The 19,368-nt window shown below is 43.5% G+C and overlaps 1 protein-coding gene across 3 annotated transcripts in view; it reads right to left on the bottom strand.

Annotated features, from left to right (window-relative positions):
* Positions 1 to 19,368, bottom strand: part of LOC109921725 (FERM domain-containing protein 5) — a 223,730-nt gene that overhangs the window by 26,098 nt on the left and 178,264 nt on the right. For all 3 annotated transcript variants that reach the window (XM_048615867.1, XM_048615868.1, XM_048615869.1), the window contains 8 exons: positions 17,051 to 17,174; positions 13,520 to 13,607; positions 11,752 to 11,840; positions 10,469 to 10,532; positions 9,252 to 9,343; positions 7,643 to 7,717; positions 6,881 to 6,949; positions 5,996 to 6,102 (listed from right to left, as the gene is read on the bottom strand). In XM_048615867.1, the coding sequence (XP_048471824.1) occupies positions 5,996 to 6,102; positions 6,881 to 6,949; positions 7,643 to 7,717; positions 9,252 to 9,343; positions 10,469 to 10,532; positions 11,752 to 11,840; positions 13,520 to 13,607; positions 17,051 to 17,174 (708 nt within the window). The remainder of the gene's footprint in view (positions 1 to 5,995; positions 6,103 to 6,880; positions 6,950 to 7,642; positions 7,718 to 9,251; positions 9,344 to 10,468; positions 10,533 to 11,751; positions 11,841 to 13,519; positions 13,608 to 17,050; positions 17,175 to 19,368) is intronic.

The following is a 19,368-nucleotide window of genomic DNA, read 5'->3' as shown; positions in this document are numbered from 1 at the left end:
GAGTTTTTTGAGAAAGTTACTAAAAAGATTGATGATGGCAGAGCAGTAGACATTGTTTATTTGGATTTTAGTAAAGCCTCTGACAAGGTTTTGCATGGTAGACTATTTAGTAAAGTTAGGTCACATGGGATTCAGGGTGAGCTTGCCAATTGGATACATAATTGGCTTGACAATAGGAGACAGAGTGTAATGGTGGAGGGTGTTTTTCAGACTGGAGGCCTGTGACCAGCAGTGTTCCACAGGAATCGGTTTTGGGTCCTCTTTTGTTTGTCATTTATATAAATGATTTGGATGAGAATATACAAGGCATGGTTAGTAAGTTTGTGGACAACACCAAAATTGGTGGCATAGTAGACAGTGAAGAAGGTTTTCTAAGATTATAGAGGGATCTTGATCAAATGGGTCAATGGGCTGAAAATGGCAGATGGAGTTCAATCAGGATAAATGCGAGGTATTGCACTTTGGTACAACAAACAAGGGTAGGGCTTACACAACTAATGGTAGGGCTTTGGGTAGTGCTGTAGAACAGACGGATCTAGGGGTGCAGGTACATAATCCTTTAAAGTTTGCGTCACATATAGACACAGTGGTTAAAAAAAGGCGTCTGGCACGACTGCCTTTATTGCTTAGTCCTTTGAGTAGAAGAGTCGGGACGTCATGTTGAGGTTGTACAGGACATTGGTGAGGCCTCTTCTGGAGTACTGCATCCAGTTCTGGTTGCCCAGTTATAGGAAGGATATTATTAAGCTGGAGAGGGTTCAGAAGAGATTTACCAGGATGTTGCCGGGTATGGAAGGTTTGAGTTATAAAGAAAGGCTGGATAGGCTGGGACTTTTTTTCACTGGAGCATAGGAGGTTGAGAAACAACCTTATAGAAGTTTATAAAGTAATGAGGGGTATAGATAGAGTTAATGGTAGTTGTCTTTTCCCTAGGGTGGGGGAATTTCAACACTAGGGGCACACTTTTAAGGCGAGAGGAGACAGATTTAAAAAGACATGAGGGGCAAATATTTTACACGTGGTTCGCGTGTGGAATGAACTTCCTGAGGAAGTGGTGAATGTGGGTACAATTACAATGTTTAAAAGGCATTTGGATAAGTATGTGAATAGGAAAGATTTGGAAGGATATGGGCCAGGAGCAGGCAGGTGCGACTAGTTTAATTTGGGAATACGTTCGGCATGAACTGGTTGGACCGAAGGGTCCGTTTCTGTGCTGTATGACTCTATGACATAGAATGCAGTCCTGAGAGTGTGGTGGAGGTAGGTTCAACTGAGGCTTTTCAAATGGAATTGGACGGTAATTTGTAAAGGAACAATGGCTGGTGGATTGTGGGAAAATGACATGGAGTTAAATGCTCATTGGGAGAGCCGACACAGACACAATGGGTTGAATGGCCTCACCCTGAGCTGTAATAATTATGTGATATGAAAATGAATAGGATTTCTATCTGTGCTTATATGTTCCATTTGTCAATAGCCAAACTGATAAGATCAATATTGCTCCATCTATCTCTCTGCCCTCCGTTCTGATAGCTCATTGATCTCTCTGTATTCTCTGCCAAAACTAATCACCTTCCTCTTTCACTGGGAGAGACCCAGTTTGTAAACAGCTGTCTGTACAGATCCTCTCCGAGATGAAATTCCTGGGATTAATGTTTACAGAGCAGTTTTGGTGGGAATAATTTGTTTTCAGCTTTTATTTATAAAACTAGCAAATTTCAGCATTCTGCTCATGGGGTGGTTTCTCTTTTATACATTACTTGATGGATTATTTTTGACAAACCCAGTGAAAGATAGCACTTTCAGACAGGTGACATGGACACAATGGGCTGATTAGCCTCTTCCCGTGCTGTGTAGTGTTACAACTCATTAGACATCTTGTTACTGATGTAATGTATACAGAATACACTGCAGTAATTCACCAAGGTTCCTTTGACAGCACTTTCCAAACCTGTGACCTCTACCATCTGGAAAAACAAGGGCAACAAATGCACAGAGACACTATCACATGAAATTTCTCCTCCAATCCTAACTCACTGCCCTGACTTGGAAATATATCGCCGTTCCTTCAGTGTCACTGGGTCAAAATCCTGGAATTTCCTCCTTAACAGCATTGTGGGTCTACCCACAGCACATGGACTGCAGCGGTTCAAGAAGGAAGTTCACCACCACCTTCTCAAGGGCAACTAGGGACGGGCAATAAATGCTGGTCCAGCCAGTGGCACCATATCCCATGAATGAATAGAAACATACAGGAAATTCAGCAGCCAATTTAAGCACAGTAAGATCCCACACTACAGGTGATCTGTTTTACTAATATTGACTGACAAATAAATGTTGGCCCTAGGATACCGGAGAAAATTCACTTGCTCTTGATCAGGAGTGCAATTTGTGATCATTTACATCAACCTGAGAGGAAAGCAGGAAGCTTGGTTTAATGTCTAATCTGAAAGACAGAACCTCTGACAGGGCAACACTCCTTCAGTCGCTCACTGCTCGCTTCTGCCTGGATTTTATACTCAAGACTCTAGAGTCACTAAATCTACAGTCTTCCAAGTCCACAGGAGAGAGTGATCCCCACTATCCACAGCTGACCACAGGTAATAAGAGACTGGCTGTAGCAGCATCGGTAAATCCAGCTACAGATTTGTACTCAGCAAGATCTCATCAATGAGGGTATTATAAATAGTTTAATCATTTTGTTTTTTTTTAATTCATTCACAGGATGTGGATATCACTGGCTAGGCAGCATTTATTGCCCATCCCTAATTGCCCAGAGGGCAGTTGACAGTCAACTATGTTGCTGTGGGTCTGGAGTCACATGTAGGCCAGACCAGGTAAGGATGGCAGTTTCCTTCCCATTACTGAACCAGACGGATTTTTCCCAACAATTAGCAATAGAGTCATGGTCATCATTAAACTCATAATTCCAGATTTTTATTGAATTCAAATTCCACCATCTGCCGCAGTGGGATTCAAACCTGGGTTCTCAGAACATTCCCTGGATTTCTGGATTAATAGTCTTGTGATAATACCACTAGGCCATCATCTCCTCCAAATGATGATGCTGGTAAAAACAGTTGTTTTTTTGCATTCAGGTATTTCTAACAAACCATCAGTGGAGTTTAACTGTGTTATTGTAAACTTAAATTGATTTGCTTGGGTTACAAAGCAGGTTTGTACTTGCCTTCACTCTTAATGTCAAAGAGCATTTTGCTTGTAATAATCTGGAGAAGCTGCTATTAACTGGTGTGTGAACGTGTTTTTAAACAGGTTCCACTGAGTGACATTGACAAATGCACCATAACCTGATTGAGATCAATCTCAATCACACCGACATTATTGTTTCTGGTGCAGTGAGCTCGCATTAGCAGCTTCCCCAGGGAGCCTGCACTCATTCTTTCAGACAATCATTTGGAGACTGTGAGCTCGTAAATACAATTTCATACCAATGGTGTGTGGTATTTAAGGGGACATTTCTGGACAGGGGCGTGAAGGAGTGACACGCAATGGAGATTATTAGTTAGGGCAGCATGGTGATTCAGTGGTTAACACTGCTGCCTCATGGCACCAGGGACCCAGGTTCAATTCCAGCCTTGAGCGACTGTGTGGGTTTCCTCCGGGTGCTCCAGTTTCCTCCCACAGTCCAAAGATGTGCAGGTTAGGTGGATTGGCCAGGCTAAACTGCCCCATACTGTCTAGGGATGAGCAGGTTAGGTGGATTGGCCATGCTAAATTGCCCCATATTATCCAGGGATGCGTAGGTTAGGTGGGTTAGCCATGGGAAATGCAGGGCTATGGGGAAAGGGTGGAAGGCTCTTCAAAGAGTTGGTGCAGACTTGATGGGCCAAATGGCCTTTATCCGCATGGTAGAGATTCTATGATTCCTGCATCAGAGGATCATGGGTCCAAATCCCTGAACCTGGGATATGAGCACAAAATCCAGTCTGACTCTCCTGGTCTAACTCTCCCAGTGTGACTTTCCCAGTGCGGTACCGAGGAATTCTGCACAGTTGCAAGTGGCAGAATTTAACATCTTTTAGATAAGACATTAAAGCAGAACACTGTCAGGTGGATGTGAAAGATACAATGCATTATTTCAGAGAACAGCAAGAGAGATCCCCGCTGTGTCCTGGTCAATATTACTTCTTCATTCAACGAAATGGCCATGATCACATTAATGTTATGGGATTATAAATTGGTTGCTGTGTTTGCTTTCCCGTATTCACAGGATGTGATGGTCACCGGTTGGGTCTATATTTACTGCCTATCTCACATTTCCTACATTACAACAGTGATCGCATTTTAGAATTACTTAATTGGCTGAGAAGTGTTTTCAGATATTCTGAGATCATCAAAGGCACTACATAAATGCAAGATTTTTATTCTATCACCAGTATAAACAACATGACAACACTTGGCAAACAACATTTGTGAAGATAGGACACCTAACAGTTTCTCTTTAAGCCAATGCCCAGGTGAGAATCTCTCTTTAAACTAAGCCCAAAATATGAGTCATCCTCTTTAAAATAAAAGACATATTTTATTTCTTCCAAAGCTTTAACGCAACTCTCCCCTTAGTCTCTGGGTTTGTGCTGTAATCACAATTAAAAATGTTTTATAAAGTGAGTGAGCTAAGAACTTATACAAACTTGGAATACTGTAAATCTCAGTTCTCTCAGACCCAAAGCAGTTTCTGTCAGTCTCCTATAAATTTACAGTCAAACTGACGGATGACAGAAGAATGTGAGCTGCCATTATTTCAGAATGATTTTAAAGATCTGGGGCAAGGGTCACATATCCAAGAGCTCATCATGATCCATTGAATCAACAATATTGATCTGGGGAGTTTTAAATGCCTGTGAACTGCCCCAGCACCTCCATGATGGCGGAGACTGTAAGGTCTGCAGATGCTGGAAGCTAGAGTCAATAAATGTGGAGCTGAAAAAGCACAGCAGGTCAGGACTGATGAAGGGTTTCAGCCCAAAACATTGACCTTCCTGCTCCTTGGACGCTGTTTGACCAGCTGTGCTTTTTCAGCTTGACACTTATTGACCTCCATGTTTGTGTTTTCCATGACCTTTTACTCTGGTTCAACCAATCAACTTGCCTAAAGCTGAACCAAAAACAAAACCAGGTCACATTCCCAAGGGACCTTTTTGCTGATTGTACCTTTTTGCCTGGTATGTCACATGGTGTTTGGTCACATGGCTCCAATGTCAATTACTTGCAATGACCAGTGAAACCTCAGTCGGATCTGCTGCTCGTTCTGACAAATCCAGCGCAGTTGCTCGGTTTAGTTAGGACTTCCAACATTATTCAAAAGAGAGACTTAATATCAAAGCTTTTCACCTCAAACTCATCAGGACAAATGCAAGAGTGCCAAGTTTCAAACAATCACAACAATTTAAACAGCAGCAGAAAAGGAAGTTGGTTAATTACCAAGTTAACTCTGATTGGCTGATGTGTTGCCATGCAGAAAGCAGTGGGAAGGTATAGCAAGCTCCCAGGTATCTCAAGGAGCAAGTCTTCAACGTAGTTCTTTTGATGGCATAGAACAGATCTCTGGGTAGGAATGTGAATTACAGCAAGGGTAAATGAGCCACAAATATCTGAAGTTCAGTTCAGACCAGTTCAAAATTCATCAACGCAAAGAACTTTAGATTTGGGTACAGCAATCAAAACCGCTGATTTCCCACTACTTGAATACATTTTTAGTTTAAACTAATTTAATTCTGTTATTTTGAGGCCCATGTTCATCAATAATTAATTAGGATCAATTACATCACCTAATGACCGCGATGGGGCATTTCAGAAACTATGCAAACGTATTTCTGTGCAATTTGAACAGAATTCGACTTCACAAAACCTCAATTTTCTAGTGCATTTTCCGAATTGTGCCTCCAGCCCTCTGACCCAATCCCGTCAACCGAGGGATTGGTTCCTTATCCAAACCTGGCCTTATCCAAACCTGGCACATTCAATCGGCCCTTACCTTCCATGATGGAGATATGCACCGCTCTCCTCCGAGTCCTGGGCACACTGCACAACCTCGATCCATGAGAAATGGAAGGGCAACTGCGACTGGGGACCAGACCCGACCTGGAGTGGAAAGACTTGAGCTCAGGTTGAAGGAATTTTATTATCCAGGTGAAATTTGACAGGAGTCACCTGGTTTGTTAGAACATTGAGATACCAACAGAACGTTAATGATCATAAAAGTGGGTTAACTGTGGTGAGTGTAGCCTATAACAGTGGTTACTACAGGGGTTTATTGGGGGTTAATGGAGTCTACAGAAGGATAATGGCAGAGACTGAAGCCTAACAATAGTTACTTCAGCCAATGGCGGCCATTCTGGGTCAATGGTTAACAGTAGTTACTTGAATTGGGGATAGTTACTGTGAGCTACTGATAGTTTCTAGGAACCTGTGTACATAACCACAGCTTAATAATGGTGCAGGAGCTTTTAGTTGGTGAGTAAAGCAGTTACTGATAGTTAAGCATCAATTGGCACAGATTAGATATGAAACAGAGAGGCAGTGAACAACTAGTTAGACCTCAAAGCAGATGGAGAATGCACAAGAGATATTGGGTAACAAGATATCACAGTGATAAAAGAATAAAGCAGCAGAGATGGACACAGTGATCAGAGAATAAAGACAGGACTGGATGATATCATTTAACAGAGGACACAGGTTATCACAGAGTAAAGCAAATCTATCAGCAAGAGCACACAGTATATTAAAATAGAGAATATGAAGGATACTAAAGAAATGGTGATGATACAGGAAGCTTTTTCTCTAGATTTTTCTATAAAACACAACGGGACTGGCTCTAACAAACGCTAAACTCCGAGACACTCCGAGGGAGCATGCTTACCTGTGAATTTCTGGGGGGCTCCTTTTAATCTTTGCACTTGACTCGATCACTTCCTTTGCGACTTTCCCACTGAAGGCAGTAACAATGAAGCCATAGAGACAGTGTCAGTACAAGGGAACTAATAATTAGACACTAATTTATTTTATCATTGGCCTGTTAAGACTTGGGGCGGAGTGGGGGGGGGTGGTGCTGCAGGGTGGCACAGCGAACACAAGCACTCACCATTCCCTGGCTTTACCCTGGGGCAGGCTGAAGAAGCATGACCTATATTTTTGCAGATGGAGAACTGTGTGGAACTAATCAGCCGTACCATAATAATTGCCTTCAATTATCTCTATGCTTAACTAAACAGCTTTCAATGGCCATTTGTAACTAATGCCTGTTAAATGTCACTTTGAAAAACATGATAAGACTCCTCCAGTTGCAAAGCAATTAGAAAATGTCATTTTTTTTTAAATGACTGAATTGCCAATTGTAAATTCTCCTTTCACGTCGGCTTTCCATCTCCTCCAGCTTCTACACAGAGACCCAAAAACAACACAAAATCCTGAGGTTAGTTTCTTAATACCAAAGGAAGTAACCATCAACCTTAGTTCTAAACTAGCCCACAAAGTGCCCAAATGGGATTCACCACTTAATGCCAAACACCTTTCATTCTTTGCTCAGTAATTGTTTTACTCTCTGGATTTCCTTCCAGTGCCTCCTGAAAAGCCGAAATGAAGGGTTAGTTTTCAGTAGCCACTACTTACTCTGACTATTTACCTGTATCGGAACCGACTTCCTTTGAAGAACAGGTTGCTGCTTGAAACTGTCCGAACCTGACTGGATTTCTCAAACCTGGTTGACAGCAAATAAAGCAAAAATGTTCAGCTCTGCTACAGCCACCCAGCATCCCCAAAATTTCCAATGATCACCCTGCTCCCCACCCCCCAAAAAATCCAGTCCCAACATTCAGAGCCTTTAATAATGAAGACTTGCATTTATTTAGCATTTTAAATGCACTAAAAATCTCCCAGTCTGCTTCTGAGAGATGTGATAATGCAAAATATGACTGTGCTACATAAAGTGAGATGAGGACAGGTGCTCAACAGCTGGCTGAAAGTGGTCAGTTTTAACGAGTGTCTTAAAAGAACGAAGGGAATTGTGGAGAAGTTTACAGAGGGAATTCCAGAGCTCATGGACCCAAGCAGCTGAAGGCATTGCTGCTAATAGCGCTGCCTTTAAAATAAGGCATGCTCAAGAAACCAGAATTGCAAAGGGTTGTATGACTGGAAGAGGTTACCAAAATAGGGAGAGGCAGGTCCATGGAGGAATATCAAAACACAGTTGAGAATTTTACATTTGAGGTGTTGCTGGACTGGGAGTTAACTTAGTGAACACAGTGAATGGCAGGGAACGGGACATGGTGTGAGTTAGAATCTGGGCGGCAGAATTTTAGTTCAGCTCAAGTTTACGGAGAGTGAAATGTGGAAGACAAGCCAGGTCAGTGTTGGATTTGTCTAGTATGGAAGTTACAAAGGCCTGGAGGTGAGGTGCAACAGCAGATCAGTTAAGGCAGGAGCAAAGGTGGGTGATATAATGGAGTTAGCACTGGTGGTGGGATCAGTATGGGGTTGGACGCTCAGTTCAGGGTGTAGCAGAACCCCAGTGTTCATGAACCATTTGGTAAAATCATACCTGCAAATGCTTATGGACTTACACAGCAATATCTATTCTACATAACAAGAAGGGATCGTCCATTCATTTTACTCCACCACATTAGAAAAACACCTTCTTCAAATACATTAATGATGTCCAGTCATCAAAGCTATTCTGAAACATAATATTCACGTTAATAATCTCCCACCTGCAGCTATTTCCAAGATTGCAGTTGTTTAGTGACAGGTTTCTTGTTTCTAACTTAGAAGGTTGTAGGTTGGAGTCCCACTCGAGAGCGCTATCACTCACAGTGGAGTGCCCAGGGAGTGCTGCACTGTCAGAGGTGACACTGCCATTTCTGTCATTGATGGAGACCAGAGCCATGGCCCTGAGTGCACTCTCACAAACATTTCCAAACACTCACAGTGGCAAATTCAGTCAATGAGGCTGGCAGCTTCCCATCCCTGAGCCCCATCATTGCACAGTAAACCAGGCATTAAATCAGCAAGCATTAAAGCCACAGGAGTGCTCAGTCAGAGATTGATTAGAACGGGAATCAGGGAAAGGGTGAGGCGAATACTATTGATGTATTTAAACACACAAGTCAGACATAAATAGAAGGAGGTGGTGTTCAGGTAGGAGGAGATAGGGACGGAGAAGGCTCACATGCAGCATGGACCAGCTGAGTGGCCACTCCCTCTGATGTAATTAATTTGTAATAAAAGGCACTTACTTGTAAAATGCTTGATTTTCCACTCCGCATTTCCACAGATGCTTGCAAGCTTCAGGTGTTGGTGCAAAATATGTCAAAATAATTTTTGATTCCTGATATTTAAGCAATAAAAAAAATCTCTTGTCAAAAGGTGCTAAGAAGAGAATTTTCAACTTCTACAGCTCTACCTGAATAATTTCACAGGACACGGTGCTGTTACAGAAGGAGTTCCACAGGATATTTAACAGGAAACTAGTAAACACATGGGGGAGAAAGTAGTAGGGGGAAAAGCTGATAAATTGAGATGAAACAGGGATGGGAGGAGGCTTGTGTAGAAAAGAAACACCAGCATGGATCAGGTGGGCCAAATGGCCTATTTCTCCACTGTTGGCTTTATTTAAAGTCAATGCTTTATCATCACTGGGTTCAAATCCTGGAACTTCGCCCCCCCACCCCCCACCCCAAGAGCATTGTGGGTCAACCCACAGCACATGGACTGCAGCAGTTTAGGAAAGCAGCTCACCACCACCTTCTCCAGGGGCAACTAGGGACGAGCAATAAATACTGGTCCAGCCAGAGATGTGCACAGTCTAGGATTTTTAAGAAAATATTAAATATATTTCTGATAGGTCCTTGTTTTGCAAATACAGATCGTGTCAGATTCCACCTTGGAACCCTACAACCCAATGGTCTCAATGTGGACTTTACAAGCTTCAAAATCTCCCCACCCCTGGCCTCATCCCAAGACCAGCACCCCCCTCATCCCTGCCTCCTTGACCTGTCCATCTTCTCTCCCATCTATCCGCTCCACCTACCTCACCGACCAAACCCCATCCCCACTTCCTACCTACACTCGCTTTTACTAACTTCATCCCCGCCTCCTTGACCTGTCCGTCTTCTCTCCCACCTATCTACTCCACTATCCACTTCCTATCGCCGCCACCCCCCTCTCTATTTATTTCAGAGCCCTCTTCCCCTCCCCCATTTCTGAAGAAGGGTCCAGATCCGAAACGTCAGCTTTCCTGCTCCTCTGATGCTGCTTGGCCTGCTGTGTTTATCCAGCTCTACACCTTGTTATCTCAGATTCTTCAGTATCAGCAGTTCCTACTATCTCAGGTGTTGTGCAGTACGTCACAAATTCAAAGGCTCAGTAAGTAAATATTTCCACAGTGATTTGATGATGAATGACATTAGCTTGAACATTGGTGACTGGTGTTGAAACAATGTCAGCATTTTACCTCTTTCTGTGTTGCATATAAATTAAAAGTTTTCCCTTCAAACTTCATCTTGTTGACGTCAGCCCTGAAAGAAAGAGAACGGTGGTGCTGTTAATCAGAAAACTCACTCAATATTCAAACAGCAACATGACCCCTGACCCCCTTGGGAGGTGAATTGGAAGGGTAGGTCCGCCATTTTGGTAACCAGTGGGTGACATCCCCAGAGCCTGATAGAATCTAGTCCCACAGTCACCTTTATTCTGTGTCATTATCCATGGGAACCCCATCATGAGTTAAACAACAAGAAAAAGCTTTTGCTGACACCAGGTAACAGGGATTTCTGGGTAACAGGAAGTGACAAATCTGCAGCTGGAGTACAATGTGTATAGTCTGTAATAGGAGCTGGTCTCCAAGCCACTCACCATCCTGACTTAGGAAATATATCGCCGTTCCTTCGCTGTCACTGGGTCCAAATGCTGGAACCCTCTCCCTAAAGGCATTGAAAATGCTCCCCAACCAAGGACCAACAAAGAGGACAGAAAAGCTGCTCAGCACCACCTTCCGCAGGGCAATTAGGGATGGGGAAATAAATGTCCTCACACCCAGCTCAACACAGAAACATAGTAAATAGGAACAGGAGTAGGCCATTCAGCCCCTTGAGCCTACTCCACCATTCAATATGATCATGGCTGATCATCCAACTCAGTTTCCTGTTCCTGTTTTCTCCCCATACAGTTTTATCCCATTAGCCCTAAGAACTACATCTAACTTCTTCTTGAAACATTCAATGTTTTGGCTGTAGTGATTGTAATGCAGTCAACCAGGTGGACCTCACAGAATATGTGTTCCCCGATTGAGGCTGTTAATCTGGTCCAATCAGGGAGCCCTGGCTGAGAGATATTAATAGGAGGGTCAGATATCCTGTTCACTCTGAGAGCTGGCTCTGAGAGAGCTGGATCAGTGTCAAGGACTCTCCATGTGTAAATAAAGGGTGACTTGGTGATGGGATACTGGCCTCTGTGGAGTTATTTCAGTGGCATCAACCCCTTTGTGTGGCAAAGAATTCCACAGGCTCTCCACTCTCTGAGTGAAGACATTTCTTCTCATCTCAGTCCTAAATGACACACTCTGTATCTTTAAACTGTGACCCCTGGTTCCGGAAGACCACATTCCCGTGAATTAATTTAAAAAAGCTGTTATCCTGCCAGTATGTTTTGACTGAGGCCAGCAGCAAAATTGTGTTTAACTTTTGGGGGATCAGCAGGAGATAATCAATGCACGAAATGAGGAAACTGTGCACTCACCATTTTATAAAATGAATCCTCTTGTTTCCTTGTAAGACCACAAATCCAGATGGAGTGAAGGCTAAGAATGCTGCATTTCCTGAGACATCCTACAGAGGAAACGTTTGCATTGAGAAATGCAGGGCTTTTCTACTGAGATTATCAGTCAGTTATTCTTACATCTTTGGGCATGTCTGCTCACAAAGACAAACTCCTTGCCCTTCACACTTCTTTACCCGACATCACAACATGTGACAATGCTCACCGCCCACCTGTCCCTTTCCACTTCCCAGACCATTACTAACTCTGACATATCAATCAGTGCCCGTTCAGTAACTGGCACACACCAGCAATTCATGTTATCCAGGACTGGGTGGTGGTGGGGGGGTTGGGGGGGGGGGGGTGCATGCAGGGAAAGAAAAGACACCGAGAGACCAGTGAGGGAAAGATAAAGGGAGAAGGTTGGAAGAGGGACAGAGAGAGGGACAGAGAGAGGGAGAGAGAGAGAGGGAAAGAGGAGAAAATGGGACTTGCATCTAAGGACTGAAGATACGGCTGTTAAATTTGCTGACGACACAGATAGGTAGGAATGCAGGTTGTAGGAACGAAGGGGCCATGGGAAGCAACAAAGGGATAGAAATGGGTTAGGTTAGAATTCAACACCTGGCAAATGAAGTATAATGTGGTAAAATATAAAACTGTCCATTTTGACAGGACAAATAAAAAGGTACATGAATTAAATGGTCAGATTTCCAAATTGTGATGCAGAGGGGTCTGGGTGTCCTTGTGCATGTGACACAAAAGATTACTATACAAGCGCCGCAAGTTATTAAGAAAGCAAATAGAATGTTACAGTCTATAGTGAAGGGAATTGAATACAAAACTAAGCTTCATTTATATAGAGTGAAACCACATCTGGAGTACTGTGTGCAGTTTTAGTCTCCTTATTTAAGGAAGATTGTATATGTGTTGGAAGCAGTTCAGAGGAGGTTTACAGGTTGATACCTGGAGTGGGCACATTGTCTTATAAGGAAAGGTTAAACAGGTTAGGCTGGTATCCACTGGGGTTTAGAAGAAACAGATAAAATCCTGAGGGGTCTTCACAGGGTGGATGTGGAGAAGACATTTCCTGTATGGGAGGCCACTTGTTCGAAAACACAGAGTCACCCACTTAAAACAGAGATGAGGCGAAAATAGTTCTGACAGGGAGTTGAGAGTGTTTGGGAAGCTCTTCCTGAAGGCAGAGGTGGATAGGTTCTCACTAAGCAAGAGGAGGAAAGGTTATAAGGGGAAGGTGGGAATGTGGATTAATCAGATTAACCACAATCTCAGTGAATGACAGAGAAGGCTTGAGGGCCAAGTGGTCTACTCCTGCTCCTAATTCCTACATCTGTATGTATGAGAGGGAAAGAGGACAGGGAACAGAAAATGGGAATAAAAGTGAGGGTGGCAGTAAGGGAGACAGGGAGTTGACAGAGATAGAGAGAGAGAGAGAGAAAGATAGGAAGGAAGTGGAGATGGGGGATAAAGGGAGAAGAGGGTGGAGTGGAAGAAGGAGATGGGGATGGAGCAGAGAAAAGAGGAGAGGAGAGGGAGTAAAAGATGTTCACTGACTGCAAGAACAAGCTCAATCTGAATGTGAATTATAACAAAGGTTGAGATTCGATTGGGAGCTGCTAACTCACAGTCAGGAACAAGGTGAGTGTCCACAGGTGGGACAGGAGTGATTACAAAGACTCATGGACTCCATGTCCATACAAAGGTCTTCTCCTTATTACTGTCCTGTTACCTTGCAGGGATGGGGATCCACTCCGTATGTTTCCAGCGACTGCGCTTTCTTCAGGAAGTTCAGTTCCGCTGTTTCAGGAGACTGCCCACTGCATGGGAAATAATCCAAAAGGTTAGAGGTCAGACCTGCATGGCTGGAAAGATGTGGTGTTTTTCATTGGAAAACAATGCAGCGACTGCCTGATGGTAAACATGTTTGAAGAAAATGCTTACATTTATATTGTGTCTTTCACAACCTCAGTCTGTCTTCATGATGTGGGAGTCACACAGTGAGAGACTGATGGAAGTAGACAGGATACTGTCTCCATCAGCACCTTCCTGGAAATGATTGCCACTTGGATAGATCTAAGTGATTTGGAAAATAATTCCTCTTGATGGTGCTGCCAGATATAATCCTTAACCATAACCCTGACGCCCAGGAGTGGAGGACCAGCTCTACCCTGAAAACCATTTGAGGCTGGAGATCAACTGAAACTATCAAAACAGAGATTGCTAGACTGATGTCAGACCAGAGTATTGAGATATGGAGCCAAGTCAGAAAAAGTGGAGCTCAGATACAGAGATGCAGCAGCTAATGAAATGGTAGGAATGGCCTCCTGTGGCTCTAGTGTTCGTTCTGATTTAAGCTATCAGAATGGTATCTCAGCAACACCTTCAAATTGTTAAACTTCATCACTGAAGGCTCTGGCCCATTCCTGAAAGCAAAAAACAATCTGCAAAATGAACCATGAGCCTGCAGTGTTCTATTAAGGGCCTCTAGCTGAGCTGGTAAATCATTAACACTAAATTACCCACTTTACCTAAAGATGCAGCAGGGATCCCCATCCCACTGATGGTCAGTTGCCAGTCTGTATGAGTCTATAAAGTGAGGAATAAAATCTTTCCTAAAATACATGGAGTGTCAACCCTTCCTAATGCCACCCTCGAGGCAGCCGTAGTGAGGAAGAGATGGTTGTCCCATTTGCTTGTGCGCTGTGCCTTTGCAAAGAAGGTCTGGGAGAGAGAGAGGCGCAGTAGTTTTTATCAAGGGTTGTCCCAAACAGCTCCATGTTACAGGCCTCTGTGCTCCTTGGGCTGTTCCCGGGGACGCACACTGAGGCAAACAGCAACTGTTGACAGAGTGCATCAACTCAGTGAAAGAGCTGAAACTCAGTGGCCTTCAGTGTAAAGAGTTGTCCTCAACCAAGTGCTGTATCCTGGCACATCCTCAGGTGCAGGACATGGTGCTAAGGGACACTCTGAAGTTTGGGGCAGCTGCTGGAGAAATGCAATGGGGATAAAGCTGGTGCCTACGGCCCTTCACCCCGATGGACATCAAGGGGCTGGAAACTGTGGAAGCTTCAGGCTCTATAGCTGGCATATACATTGTATAAGATATCGTGCATATTAAGAGTTTTTAAACTGTACTGAGGCAACTCAGAAAGGAGCACAGCAGCAAAGGAATTAGGAGCAGGAGCAGGCAATTCAGCCCTTCGAACCCATTCCACCATTTAACATGGTCATGGCTGGTTTTATCCTGGGCTCAGCTCCACTCTCCTGCCTGCTCCTCATAGCCCTTTATCCCATTTTTCATCAGAAACATATCTATTTCTTTCTTGAATCTGTTGATTGATTCTGCTTCCACTGCACTCTGGGCCAGTGAGTTGCACAGACTCATGACCCTCTAAGAGAAATAGTTTCTCCTCATCTTAATTTTGAACCTACTTCCTCTCACTCCATATCTATGACCTCTTGTTCAAGACTGTCCCACAGGGGGGTCATCGTTCAACATTCACCTTATCGATCCCCTTTAGCATTTTATATACCTCAATCAGATCCTCCCTCATTCTCCTGAACTCCAGTGAGTACAACCCCAAGATATTCAACCGCTCCTTGTACAACATCCCTTTTATCCTTAGTATTAACCTGGTGACCCTTCTCTGAACTGCCTGCAGTGCCATCACATCCTTCCTCAAGTAAGGAGACCAAAACTGGACACAATATTCCAGGTGTTATTTCTCAATGCCTTATATAATTGGAACAGTACTTTACTTCCATAATTCAGTCCTTTTGCAATAAATGCCAGGATTCCATTCGCCTTTCTTGCTATGTGCTGCACCTACATACCCACTTACAGTGATTCATGTACAAGGACACCCAGATCCCTCTGCACTGACACGCTTTGAATCTGCTTCCCATTTAAATAATTTTTTTTTCCGGGCCAAAATGGATAACCTCGCATTTATCCACATTAAACTCCATCTGCCAGATTTTGACCTAAGCTCCTATTAATATCCATCTATAAATGAACACACACACCAACGAGTTCAAGAACAGCTTCTTCCCTGCTGTTATTAGACTGATGAATGGACCTCTCAAACTTCAAATAATTGTTGATCTTGCTAAAGTCGTTCTTGCTTTGTGCACCTCCTGTGCAGCCATAACCTTGTACATCTTGCTCTGTCTAAGCACCCTCTGATCTGTGTGTCCTTGTTTACTATGATCTGCCCGTACTGCTCACAAAACAAAGCTTTTCACTGTACTTAGGTACATGAGACTACAATAAATCAAGTCAAATCACCGCCTGCTTTCCCACCTATTTTAGTATATTCCACCAACTTTGCTCTGTTATACTCTGTCTCTGCTTGCAAATCATTTATAGATTTAAACAGCTGAGGTCTTAGAACTGAACCCTGCAGCACCCTACTAGTTACAGTTTGCCAACTAGAGAAGGACCCATTTATCCTGACCCTCTGCTCTCTAACAGTCAGCCAATCCTCTATCCAAGCCAATACTCTTCCCTTAACAGCCTGGGATCTAATCTTCTGGATTAGTCTTTTATACATCAAATGCACTCTGCAAGTCTACATATACCAGATCCACCGGATCCCCATTATCCACCTTGCTCGTTACATCCTCAAAGAGCTCCAGCAAGTTTGTCAAGCACAATTTGCCCATCCTGAAACCATGCTGATGCTGGTGAATTGAGCTTTGAACAGGCTATGTACAGAGAAAAAAATGAATTCTATTGAACTTCATATAATCTTCATTTTGAAATATACTTTTAGAAATTCAATGAGCAAAGTATATTTTTGAAAAAAACAATTACCTATTGATCGATGGGGGAGTGATGCATTTTGAAGGGTGCTAAAATGAGGCTTTGCCTGCCCTTTTGAATCAACATAAAGATAATAATAATAAACATAATCAACATAAAGATTCTGTTAATTGAGGAGTTCTCCCCAGTGTCCTGGGGAGTTTTCATCCTTCAGCCAATATCATTAGAACACATTACCTGCTGATTTATCTCAGCGCTGTTTTTGGGATCATGCTGTGAATAAACCGGGTCCACTTCTTCTCCATTACACCGTGATTACACAGCAAAACCTACCTATCTGACAGAACATATTGGGGCATCTCAAGAGTGTGAATAGTGCTACATAAATGCAAGTCCTCTCTATTTGTCTTGAACTTTCTATTTTCTCCCCCCTCACATCATCCTATCTCAATGCAGTGTCTTGTAATTCCTATAAAGCTAATGCACTTACTGTACCTAAGTTCAGCTTTGTGGATCTCAGCAATTTTTCTTTCCAGTTTCTCGGAATGCTTAGGAAAGAACTGGAACTTGGAGCTGTATCCTTCTGGGTGTTTTCCTGCATCGTAGTCTCCAATTTCAGCTAGAATTGAGAACATCTTAAAATAAACAAAATAGTTTAAAAAAAAAGACCTTTTCCCCAAATTCTGAGAAACATCAAAAATCACCTTGTGCAAAGTGGGTTATCAGTTAATTAATGTGGAATTCTCATTGCTCACCTTGCTGAGCAAGACAGCAAAATCTGAATGAGGGTGAGAGACAGACAGACAGACAGAGAGAGTGTGAAATACAGCCACAGAGAGAGAGAACGGGATACAGCCAGGGGTGGGAGAGGAGAGGAAATGAGTGAGAGAAGAGAGAGAGAGGGAGAACATGGGATACAGTCAGAGAGTGACAGAATATGAGACAGAGGAAAAGAGGAAACAAAAGAGAGAGGCAGAGAAACAGGGAGACAGAGAAAGGGAGGCAATGAAAGAATGAGGAAGAGACACAGAAAATGAGACAGAGCGTGAGAATAACAAGGAGAATCAGAAAGAGACAGAGAGGGCAGAATGACAGAGAGAGAAAGACAGAGACACATCCACAAAGAGATTGAGCTAAAGAGATGGGGGCGGGGAGGAGGAGAGGCTTAGATGTAGAGAGAGCTGGAGAATGAAGAGAGACAAGTGTGAAAGGAAATAGAGAAAAGAGAGAGGGAAAACAGAGTTTGTGAAGAGTGAAAAATGTTAATCAAAAATTTAGTTCATCTAATAGCATAATTTGTAGCATAGATATGAGTATTACAGACTGAAGCACTCTGTTCAACTCACTTAAGGTTAAGACAGTGTGAGCTGAGATTAACGTGTCCAATGAAAAAGTGATGCCTCCCACCTGTTCCCAAACCTTACCTCAATTTATCCTACCAGCATTTCCTTCTGATCATTTCCCTTTCATGGATGTATCTACACTCTTTGCCTCAACTACTCCCTGGCGTAGTGAGTTCCACTCCAGGTAAAGAGGCTTTTCCTGGATTCCCTGCTGGATTTGTTGGCGACTATCTTAGATTTATGGGAAGATGTACTTGAATAAAGGGCCTATTTGGTGTGATTGTGTCAGTTGGTGAGCTAGGGATTCTCTCCGTTCCAGCTGTGATCAGTCACTTGCTACAGCCAAGGGTTGTCATTGACTCCAGTGACCAAGAGGTGGCAGCATTTGGAACCCAATGAACAGATGAGATGTTGAGCACTCGATGGAAGGACAGATGGACTCTGGGTTTGCTGCTTTTCCTCAGAAATGTACCAGCTGTAGGAGCCGGGCTGTCGTGGGAATTCCACAGAATAACGGGGGGGAGAAAGAAAGAAGCATACACATTTCTAGAAAAAAAACACCTCCAGCAATTTCTGAGTGTGCCGTTCAATCTCATCAATCCACTGCTCACTATCATAAACAATCCCAGCAAAGTAAATAATTAAATTAAACTTCAACAAAATCTATGCTGTGTTGGTATTTAAACGAATGACCCGCACCCTGAAAGGAAAGGAATCTGTCCTCTATCTGTCTACTGAGCAACTTCAGTGACCTGTACCTTCACAACATGGTTTGTTTTAAATTATAGTGATCTTGGGTCATGCCTGACACACAGATCCTTACAGTGCTTCACACTGACGCTAAACTTCCATCATGGATGATCAATAAAATCTCCGTTACCCTGCACCATAACAACATCATTTCTGTCAGCCTCGTCTCTGGAGTAGTTGTCCACCAATGCTCAGACAGTTAGCTTCATCGTGAAGACCACTATCTCTGCAGTCTCCTCCAGAACCTACACCCCCTCCATATCTCTGTAACTTCCTCCAGCCCCTACACCCTCTCCCTATATCTGTAACCTCCTCCAACCACTACACCCCTCCCAAACTGTAACCTCCTCCAGCCCCTACACCCTCTCCCTATCTCTGTAACCTCCTCCAGAACCTACACCCCTCCCCATTTCTGCAACCTCCTCCAGACCTACACCCTCTCCCCATTTCTGTAACCTCCTCCAGACCTACACCCTCTCCCTATCTCTGTAACCTCCTCCAGCCCCTACACCCCCTCCCTACCTCTGTAACCTCCTCTAGAACCTACACCCCTCCCCATCTCTGTAACCTCCAGAACCTACACCCTCTCCCTATCTCTGTAACCTCCTCCAGAACCTACACTCCCTCCCTAACTCTGTGACATCCTCCAACCCCTACACTCCCTCCCTATATATGTGACCTCCTCCAGCCCCTACACCCCCTCCCTATATATGTGACCTC

This window comes from Rhincodon typus, chromosome 33 (genome assembly GCF_021869965.1).
Source record: "Rhincodon typus isolate 14 chromosome 33, sRhiTyp1.1, whole genome shotgun sequence".
Classification (NCBI taxonomy): Eukaryota; Metazoa; Chordata; class Chondrichthyes; order Orectolobiformes; family Rhincodontidae; genus Rhincodon; species Rhincodon typus.
This window is presented reverse-complemented; position numbering and strand designations above follow the sequence as displayed.